General features: G+C 44.9%; 1 protein-coding gene across 1 annotated transcript in view; it reads right to left on the reverse strand.

Moving 5' to 3' along the window:
• Positions 1-10,616, reverse strand: part of UBASH3B (ubiquitin associated and SH3 domain containing B) — a 74,415-nt gene extending 63,799 nt beyond the window's left edge. The window contains exon 1 of the mRNA XM_070765641.1: positions 10,124-10,616. Within this exon, the coding sequence (XP_070621742.1) occupies positions 10,124-10,251 (128 nt within the window). The 5' untranslated portion in view covers positions 10,252-10,616. The remainder of the gene's footprint in view (positions 1-10,123) is intronic.
• Between the last annotated feature and the right edge of the window lie 625 nt (positions 10,617-11,241).

Below are 11,241 nucleotides of genomic sequence, written 5' to 3' on the forward strand. Positions count from 1 at the left end.
ACCAGAACCAGGACAGTCAACAAAGCCACCAAAAGAGGAGAGGGCACCAACTCAAATTATAGAGAGCTCTTGAAGCCCTCCGATTAAAACCAGAAGGGAGAGGAAGTCTCTTTTGACAAACTCAAGCAGATTCTGCAGCTGGGGAGGAGACCAGCCCATTTTGAAATCCACAGCTAGCCGGCCATCCTTTTAGCTGCTGTCATAAGCTTGTCAAGAGAACTATGACCTACATCAGTGATGGCAAACCATTTTTGGTTCTCGTGCCAAAAGAGGGTGTGTGCGTGTGCTAGCATCGGATCTATTAAGCCTTACATGGCATCGGACCAGATTACTTACCGCAGTGTTTCCCAACCTGGGCAACTTGAAGCTATCTGGACTTCAACTCCCAGAATTCCCAAGCCAGCTTTTGCTGGCTGGGGAATTCTGGGACTTGAAGTCCAAATAGCTTCAAGTTGCCCAGATTTGGAAACATTGACTTACTGGCCCGCCTTCTGCCGTATGAGTCCCAGTGGCCGATAAGGTCCCACAGAGTCGGCCTTCTCCAGGTCCCATCGACCGGACAATGTCGGCTGGAGGGGCCTAGGGAAAGAGCCTTCTCTGTGGCGGCCCCGTCCCTCTGGAATCAGCTCCCTCTGGAGATTCACACTGCCCCCATCCTCCTCGCCTTTTGCAAGAGTCCTAAGACCCATCTATGTCTTAAGACCATGCCCCCTTCTTCTCTGACCGTTAAAAGTTATGTGTGGATGTGATTGAGTAGACTGACTGTTTTTTAACGTAATGGGACTAAACATAACTAGCTTGCTGCTTTAATTATTAGATTTGTTTACATATTGTTTTGTATTATTTCTCATCATTCCTATCATCCTTTTCCTCCCACTTAGGACTGTATGACTATAACTTCTTGCTTGTATCCTAAGATTTTTATTAACATTGTTCTTCATTGCTTATTTGACCCCTATGACAATAATTAAGTGTTGTACCACATGATTCTTGACAAATGCATCCTTTTCTTTTGTGTGTGCTGAGAGCATCTGCACCAAGACAAATTCCTTGTGTGTCCAATCACACTTGGCCAATAAAAAATTCTATTCTATTCTATTCTATTCTATTCTATTCTATTCTTTTGCATGTTGTGAACCGCTCCGGGTCCTCGGAGAGGAGTGGCATACAAGTTTAATAAAAGAAGAAAGAAGGAGAAAGAAGCTCTGTTTTTGCACTCCAGAGGGTTCAGGGAAGCTTCCTGAAGCTCCAGAGTGCAAAAAATAGCACAATGGGGAAACCAAAAGTTTGGAAAACGCACTTCTGGTTTGCCCATTGTGCTGGTTTTTTTGCACTTTTGTACTTCAGGAACTTTCTCTGAATCTTCCGGAGTGCAAAAAAACAGCACAATGGGCAAACCGGAAGTGTGTTTTTCAGAACGTCCGGTTTGTCTGTTGGGTGATTTTTTTGCCTTTCGGGGCTTCAGGGAAGCTTCCCTGAACTGTCCGGAAGACAAAATGGCCTTTTGTCTTCCGGACAAAAGGCCGAAAATAAGCTGGAGCTGACATAGGGCAAAGTGTCGTGTGATATGGCACCTGACAAGTGCTTTTTCAAGAGGCAAATGGACTTTCTTGATTTTTCTTCTGAAGACGATTCGCTCCTCATCCAAGAAGCTTCTTCGGCTCTTGACGAGATGGTAGAACCTAAGAGCCTTGCTGAATCAGGCCAAAGCCCATCGAGTCCAGCATTCTGTGTCACACAGTGGCCCCCCAATTGTCCATGGGGATCTTGAGCAGCAAGAGAAGGCAAAACCCTCCCCTTCCTTAACCCCCAACAAATGGGACCCAAGGGGACCCTGCCTACCTCATCCAACATAGAAGCATCCGTTTCAATAACCACCGATACACTTGGCATCCATGAATCTGTCTAATCCTGCCTTGAAGCTCTCCAGGCTGACAACTGTCACAACCTCTTCTGGAAGGGAATTCCATAAACCAAGGACCCTCTGGGTGAAGAAATATTTCCCTTTATTTGTCCTCACTTTCTTACCTATGAGCTTTAGGGAGTTCCCCCTTGTCCTAGTATTGCGTGATAGAGAAAATAATTTTTCTCTATCCCATGCATGATTTTTATACACTTCGATCATGTCACCCCTTCAACACCGTCTTTCAAGGCTGAAGAGACCAAGGTGTTGCAATCTGGTTTCATAAATAATAATAATAATTTATTGGATTTGTATGCCACCCCTCTCTGTAGACTCTGGGCGGCCAACAACAATGATAAAAACAGCATGTGACAATCCAATAATAAAAACAACTAAAAACCCTTATTATAAAACCAAACATACACACAGACATACCATGCGTAACTTGTAATGGCCTAGGGGGAAGGAATATCTCAACTCCCCCATGCCTGGCGGTATAAATGAGTCTTGAGTAGTTTACGAAAAACAGGGAAGGTGGGGGCAATTCTAATCTCCGGGGGGGAGTTGGTTCCAGAGGACCGGGGCCGCCACAGAGAAGGCTCCTCCCCTGGGGCCTGCCAAACGACATTGTTTAGTCGACGGGACCCGGAGAAGGCCAACTCTGTGGGTCCTTATCGGTCGCTGGGATTCGTGCGGTAGCAGGCAGTTCCGGAGGTAGTCTGGTCCAAAGGAGGTGCTCCATTTCCTTGATCATACTCGTCCTTTTTTGCACCTTCTCCAGTTCCAATGATGGTAGAAGAAGCTTCAGAAACAAAACGTCTTCAGAGAAAAACCAATAAGTCCAGTTGCTTCTTGAAAAAGCCCCTTTAGAGGATAGTGACAGGTTAGGACGAAACTGGTTATCAGCTCAGGATGAGAAGCAATCAACCATCTCCACCACAAAACAAGGCCCAATTATTCCCTGGATCAAGTAGCTGTTTTGGAGAAGGGGGAAAAAAGAGTCTTAATCTAGTTAACATCGGAGCAGCTTCCAGCTGGAAGCCATCCATCCTTGAAGCTATTTTGCAAATCTGCTAGATTCCATTTCGAAGGGCGAGATGGACAATATGCAGCCCAGTTCGTTGCTATTAATAAATGCCTTGCCTCATTAGCTTAACAGAACATCCTCGGCGTGCTAATTATTTTTCAACGCAACCTCATTCTATCTCGTCTTACTTTAAAGACATTTTGTGAAGGTTCCAGATAATATACCAATTTATTTCCGCAGCCATCCCGGGAAACCCGAATCTGAGTTTACCACCTGTTCTGTCGGCCTCTCTGGTAGAATCCTCCCAAAAATTCACAGGTACAAATTTCAGACACACACACGTTTGAAAATTCAAAACAAGGTTCTTTATCATGAAAATTCACTTAAACCAAGCCCTCTTTTGGTATAGCAAAGAGCACTTGTCTCCAAACAAACTGGTAATTTGTACAAGCCCCTTATCAGTTCTGTGATACTTAGCTTGCAGCTGTGAGGCAATTCACAGTCCTTCTTCTTTCACAAAGTGAAACACACTTTGCTCTGGTTTAGTTTCAAAGTGGGGAAAAATCAGCACACAAAAGGTCAAAGTCAGTAAAGCAGTCACGAAACACAACGATCAGATAATCCTCCACAATGGCCAAACCCACAGGGTTCACCCAACCACAGGTGGCCTCATTTTCTTTAATAATAATCTCTCAGTTGTTGCTGCCTATGCATCGCTCTCCGCATGCGTGGCTGTATCATTAACTCTTGTTCTGAATCCAAGGAGGAGCTAGATAATTGATCTCCTTCTGAGCTGTCTGCCACACTCTCCTCCTCCCTGTCACTCATGTCTTCTTGGTCAGAGGAGCCTTCATCAGCAGATTTCACGGGGGGGGGGGGGAGACAAAACAGGCCTCCAGCATGTGGATGTCTCCCCCACATCCACAGTCCTTGGGGCAGGAGCTGGGCCAGAGCTAACCACAACACCACCCAGTTGAAAGTTCACATCCCTTTTCCCCCACCCACAAACTTGTCACGTTGCCCTCTCAGGTTGTGGCAGCGTGGCAAGTCTTTCCTCCACTTCCACCCAGGTGGGTGGGCATAGGATGTCCTTGAACCCCTGGAAAGAATGCTTTGTGGCTGCCTCTGTCCCTTCATGAAAATCACCCCTCCCAAGTGCCCATAAACATCAGGCCTTCTATATAATGTAGCAAGCAGTTAATTTATCCCCAACTTCTGCTTGATACATTTTATATTTTAGGAAATAGAACCGGAGAGAAGTAATACAAGTAGCAAAGCTGAATTCAGCATTCGTGTCTTATAACTTGCTTTCTTCAATTAGTTACACCTTGTGACTTTGTTGAAAGTCCACATTAAAAAAAGAGGGTAAAAAGGCTAGTTAAAATATGACGTTGCAGCCTGAACTATAACAAACGAATCCAACTTTTCCAATCTGAAAAGAGTTGGACTTCAATCTCCATAATTCTGAGCTAGACAAGGCTTTGAAGCCTAATAACCTGAAATAAAACAACCATGGAAAGTGCACACACCCATAATTCAATGCCTGGGGAGGGCGAAAACCGCTTCCCCATCCCTCTGGAGGCCCTCTGGAGGCTGGAAACATCCTGTTTCCCAACTTCTGGTGGGCCCAGTAGGCTTGTGTTTCACCCTCCCCAGGCTCCAAAGGCTTCCCTGGGGATAAAAACGCCCTTCCCTATCCCTCTGGAGGCTCTCTGGAGGCCAAAAATGCCCTCCCAGAGCCTCTGTGTGAGCCAAAAATCAGCTGGCCGGCACACACATGCACATTGGAGCTGAGCTAGGGCAATGGCTCACGTGCCAGTAGATATAGTTCCACCTGTGGCACCCATGCCATAATAATAATTTAATAATAATAATTTATTAGATTTGTATGCCGCCCTTCTCCGAAGACTCAGGGCAGCTCACAACACAATGTACAAATCCAATATTAACAAAACCAGATTAAAACCCTTATCCTAAAAATTAATCACACAACCCAAGCAAACCATACATAAATCATAGTAGCTACGGAGAATATCAACTTTCCCCAAGCCTGGCGACGTAGGTGGGTTTTTAAGAGCTTGCAAAAGGCAAGGAGGGTGGGGGCAGTTCTAATCTCCGGGGGGAGTTGATTCCAGAGGGCCGGGGCCACCACAGAGAAGGCGTTGCTTAGTCGACGCGACCCGGAGAAGGCCAACTCTGTGGGACCTAACCGGTCACTGGCATTCGTCGCAGGTTCGCCATCACTGTTATTCTGCTTCCCGTGACTTTTGAGTGGCTGGGATCTAGGCGGCGCCTCCCTCGTCCAACAATTCTCGCAGACTGACAGGGAGGCCGACAGAAATGTCTTCCTTAACCTCTGAATTCGCTGGGAAATAAACTGTGGCTGTAACGCTATATTGTGGGTTCAAAGCTACAGGCCAGCACTGCCGATGTCTCTCCAGTTGTTGCAGAAACACGCTGGGATCTTTGAAAACTCTTGCCATGGTCCCAGGGCCACTAATGAGGTTTGCAGACAAGGTACACAAAACTCAATTCATCTCTCGATGGGGAGAAGTAGGTTATGTCCATAATTTGGGGGGGAAGGGAGAGAGAGAAATATTAATCTCAGAGGCAGAGGGGCGGTTAGAAAATACGAAATATAAATAAATAAAATTTGCTTGAAGTTGTTGCAAAGGCTGGGAGTCACTTTAAAATATTCTATTTTTGGCTCTCGCAAAAAATTAAAAAAGCGAGAAGCGATAAACTAATCTATCACTTAGAAGATAAAAATGGAATATTACAATACGATGAACAGCAGAAAAAAGAAATAGTGAAAGATTACTACCAAAATTTATATAAAGAGGAATCAGTAGAAAGCACTAAAATTGCCAAATATATAAATGAGAATAATATACTAAAGATAGAAGAGCCAGATAAACAACTTTTAAACATGAAAATAACTCTACAGGAAATTCAATTGGCCTTAAAAAAACAAAAAAATAATAAAACGCCAGGACCAGACGGACTTCCAGGAGAATTTTATAAATATAATAAAGAATTATTTGAACCTATACTACTAGATATTTACAACGAAATCCTGGAACAAGCTAAAATCCCGAATACTTGGAGGGAATCATATATCACAATGATACCTAAAGAAGGCCTGGACAAACAAAAAATAAGAAATTACAGACCAATATCCTTACTAAACGCAGATTACAAGATTTTTATGGCAATTCTCTCAGAAAGATTAAAAAATATATTAAATAAAATAATCAGCCCGGACCAAAACGGATTCCTACCTAACAGACAAATTTCAAATTGTACGAGGACAGTCCTAGATATCATAGAATACTGTGAAGTCCATCCAGGAGAACAAGTAGCCCTGGCATTCCTGGACGCACAAAAAGCTTTCGATAGCGTCAACTGGCAATACATAATAGCTGTAATTAAAGAATTGAAACTGGGAACCAAATTCGAAAATATCATTAAAAATACTTATACAACACAATCAGCCAGAGCAATAATCAACAATGACATGACGGAACTAATTTCAATAGAAAAAGGGGTAAGACAGGGATGCCCAATGTCCCCTTTGTTATACATATTAACCCAGGAAATACTACTAAATAAAATTCGACTAAATAATGAAATAAAAGGAATTAAGATAAAAGATGAAGAATACAAATTACAGGCATACGCAGACGATATTGTACTTTTCCTAGAAGATCCTATAAGATCTGGCCCAGAATTAATCAGAGAAATAGAAATTTGTGGGGAACTCTCAGGACTAAAAATCAACAAGCAAAAAACGATGCTTATGACTAAGAATATGACTATAAAACAAATTAAAAAATTGGAAGAAATTACAAATCTACAAACCACAAAAAAAATTAAATACTTAGGACTAATACTATCAAATAAAACTTCATCTCTTAAAAAAGATAACTATAACAAACTCATACAAGAAACTAATAAAAACTTAGAAAAATGGAAAGATTTGCAACTATCCATGTTAGGTAGAATCGCGGTGATTAAAATGGACATCTTACCCAAATTCCTCTACCTTTTCCAAACTGCCCCTATTAATATTGAACAAAAATTTTTTAAAGAGATTAATAAAACTTTTTCAAAATTTATTTGGCAAAACAAAAAACCCAGAATTCAATTCAGATACCTCCAAGACACCAAAAACAGAGGAGGATTAGGACTCCCCGATCTGAAACAGTATTACACTGCAGCGTGCCTAACATGGCTAAAGGAGTGGATTAATCTTACTAATAAAAGAATACTGGTACTTGAGGGCCATGATCTACAGTTGGGGTGGCATGCCTATTTATGGAAAGACGATAAACAAAAACAAACTGTCTTTAACAAACACATGATAAGAAAATCTCTCCTTAAAACCTGGTATGAGACTAAAAGAAAATTTTACAACAAAATTCCTAGATGGCTATCTACCATGGAAGCCATAGTATATCCGAATTTAATAGACCCTACCAAGACCATAAAATATAAAGATATTTTACATCCAAATGGAGAAATTAAAACTAAACAAGAATTGGAAATACAAAATTATAGGATGGACGAGTGGACATATATGCAAATAAAATCAAGATATAATAAGGATAAACAAATACCAGGTATAGCAAATTCCACCCAAACTCTAGACAAGATCTTAACAGGAAACGCTGAAAAACAGATAACTAAACTATACCAGATTTTATTAGAACACGAGAAAGAAAAAGAGATGATTAAAAATCCAATGGTAGCCTGGGAGAAAAACCTACAAAGAAAAATCCATATAGCAGAATGGGAGAAAACATGGAATACAATAACCAAAATCACCCTATCATCAGCCTATAAAGAAAACTATTACAAACTATTTTACAGGTGGTATCTACCACCGGCAAGACTTGCCAAAATTTACCCAGCACTACAAAATGTATGTTGGAAATGCAATAAAGAAAAAGGAACTTTCTTCCATATGTGGTGGTCCTGCCCTAAAATCAAAAAAATTTGGGAAACAATTTACAAATGGTTAAAGGAAATCACGAAGGAGGAAATAGAGTACTCACCGGAGGGGATGCTACTCGGAATTTGGAAAAAATCTTACTCGAAACAAACCCTTTTTTTAGTGACTCACATAAATACAGCTACAAGAATTGCAATTGCGCAAACATGGAAGAACAAACAGACCCCCAATATAAATTTAATAATAGAAAAAATATATACATGTGCAGAAATGGATAAATTGACAAACCTACTTAAGGGAAACAGAATCAACGAATCTGAAAGCATGTGGAACAATTGGCACGAGTGGATTCAAAGGAAAAGATTTGTATAACCTTATACAAAATAGCAGTACAAACCTTAAAAAAAAAAAAATGAAAATACCATTTGAATGTTTTTACCCTGTTTTGCATTGCATAGTATTAAGTTATTATTATCCATATAACAACTGTAACCGGTAAAAAAGTTGGATAAGACCTGTAAACTGTATAAACAAATTGTGATATATGTATCTATAAAACAATAAAAAGATTTGCAAAAAAAAAAAAAATAAATAAAATATTCTATTTTTTCCCTATTTCTAGTTTTATTTTTTCTATTTTCTTCTTTTTTTGCACTGGGTATTTCTTTTCTCTTCTTTCTTTCTTTCTTTCTTTCTCTCTTTCTCTCTTTCTCTCTTTCTTTCTTCCCTTCCCATCCCTTCCGTTCCTTGCTCCTTTCCTCTCCTCTCCTCTCCTCCCCTCCCCTTCCCTTCTGGATTCTGTTTCTCTTTCATTTCGTTTTGTGCTATTTCGGAGCATTGTTCAAATCCTTAAGGAAAAGCATTTTTAATAAAATAAGTGAAACTCTCCATATATCACTACATCCAAGGTTAACTGAAACAGAGGAAGCAATAACCTAACTTGGAACATTTATCGCTTTCAGTTCTACCACCTGGTCAACCAAGACATTTTTTAAAAAATAATAATAATAAGTATACTCCCGGTGCCTTAAATGACACCTGGGTAATGTCTGATGGATAAAAAAATTAATGATGCCAAAGGTCAGTGTTTAAGTTCTCCTGGAAGCTATTTTAAAAACAGCACAACCGGTTTCCCCCTTACAATCCACACTCTTTCCCTTGACAACTGACAGGCTAATATCTCATTCCTGGGCTGACCTGCCTGCTAGAGAGCAGGAGAAGGAACGGCCTGTAGGAAAAAAACCCACAGGTTTGCCAAGACAAAATCCCCATCAGGGCCAACAGAGCCTAAAATGCGGGAAGCCAGCTTTCATAGGAGCCAGGACTACGTTTCCCAGCATTCCTCCGCAGCCTCGCCAACCACCCTTGGCTCCTTCTGCAGGTTGGGAAGTGGAGTTCCAATGCCACAGCTGGAGGGCACCGGATGGAAAAGCTGGCGTAGGAGGCGATGCCCAGCAAGGGGCAGGAGAGGAACCTACGATTGAGAAAATGCTCGTGCCACCCTCTCCTAACCTCTCCAATTCCCCTAAAAGAGGAGGCGATCGACCCTTGCGGAGGTGCCAAACAAGTGCTTGCTTATCCAAGGATGCCCTGGCATCCTGGACCAGAACCCCCATCATCACTCCCAGACTCGGCGGGGAAGCAAGCAACCCAGCTTCGATTCCAGCTGCAGACTCAGCCCTTTGCCGCCCGTGACTGAGAGGTGGAGAGGAGACAAACGAAGCCGAGGTGAAAAGCCAGATGCGAACCCGGCGAAGCGCATCGTGATGTCGGGGAGCCAGGCTCCGGCCTCCCGTCCACCTCGCTCCCCCGCTGGCCACCCCGAAAAAGCAGCTCGCTTGGCCCGCTGGGCGAGGCGCCGCTCGGCCTCTGCGCTGCGGCGCGCAATAGAGCGCAGGCCGGTCCAGCCCATGTTCCAGGCTCCCCTGGGAAGAAAATAAAAAAAAGGCAGCAGCCCGGCCGGCTAAAGGATGCTCAGCATCCCCTCCTCTCTCCAACCCCCCCCCCCCCCGCCCAGCCTGGAGAGCAGGCAAGGCAAGAAGAGAGCATCGCCGGCTGGAGAGACCCAAGACCCCGCAACGCGCGCTTGGCTTTTGGGACGCGCGGGGCGAAGCGCGCCAGCCCAACTCCGAGGGGCAAAGCGGCGCCTCCTCCCCTTCCAGCCCTCCAACCCCCCACCCCCAAACGTAGATTCCTCCCACCTCCCACACCCCCACGCCCCTTCCCCGGCCTAACTCACGCTCGAGCTTTGGGGAAGCCCATGGAGAGCAGGATCTCCAACGACGAGCCGCGCTTGATGGTCCCCGCCCGGCTTTGGCGGCTCCTCCAGGGGGCCACTTGGTTGTACCAGTCCTCTTTGGCAGCCATGGCCAGCGGGGGTGGGGGGGCGGCAGGGGACGGCTGCCCAGCGGCCGGCGCTCACCCGACCATCACGCCCGCTCGCTCCTTCAGTCGCAGCCTGGATTGCGCGCTTGCAAAGGAGGAGACCCGGGCGGCTCTTCTTGCAAAAACCCCGCGCGCGGCTGGGTGGCTGATGCGCGCCCGCTGGATTGCGTAGCTGCTGTTGCAGCGGCGGCTTCCTGGGTCGGTGGCGGAGGGTGCTGCCTTGCCCGGCCTTCCTCCTCCTCCTCCTCCTGGTTCTGCCTCCGCCAAGGTGGTGCCGAACAGCTGCTGACGCCCAGCGCCCTGGCCTCCTCCCCTCCCCTCCCTCTCTCTCCTCCCTCGCCCCGCCCGGATGCTCAGGTCCCGAGCCGACCAATCGACGCGCGTCCTCCTCCCACCCCCCCACCTCTCCCTCGTCCTTTGTTCCCCGCCTCCTCCGTTTGGCCACCGGGAATTTCTGTGAATGGATCAAAGGCAGGCGCGCGTGAAAGGCGGAGGGTCCGACTCGGCTACTCCATTTCCGCCCTGTTCGCCCCCCCCTTTCGCCTTCTCTCTGCACGCATTTCTCTCTCGCTTTCTTCCTCTCTCTCTCTGCTCTCTCTCTCCCCCTTTCTTTTTCTCTCCCTCTCCCCCCTTTCTTTATCTCTCTCTCCTTCCCTATCTCTTTCTCTTTCCCTCTCTCCCTTTCTTTTTCTCTCCCTCTCTCCCTCTTTCTTTCCCTCTCTCTCTCTCTGTCTCTCTCTCTCTCTCTCTTTCTCCCCCTTTCTCTCTCCCTCCTTCTCTCTTTCTGTGTCTCTTTCTCTCTGCTCCCTCCCCCTCTCTCTCCTTCCTTCTCTCTTTCTGTGTCTCTTTCTCTTTTTCTCTGCTCTCTCCCTCTCTTTCTTTCTCTCTCTCCCACTCCCTATCTCTTTCTCTGTGTCCCCCTCTCTCTGTCTCTTTCTCTCCCTCTTTTTCTCTCTGCTTTCTCCCTCTCCC

This window comes from Erythrolamprus reginae, chromosome 12 (genome assembly GCF_031021105.1).
Source record: "Erythrolamprus reginae isolate rEryReg1 chromosome 12, rEryReg1.hap1, whole genome shotgun sequence".
In the NCBI taxonomy this organism is placed as follows: Eukaryota; Metazoa; Chordata; class Lepidosauria; order Squamata; family Dipsadidae; genus Erythrolamprus; species Erythrolamprus reginae.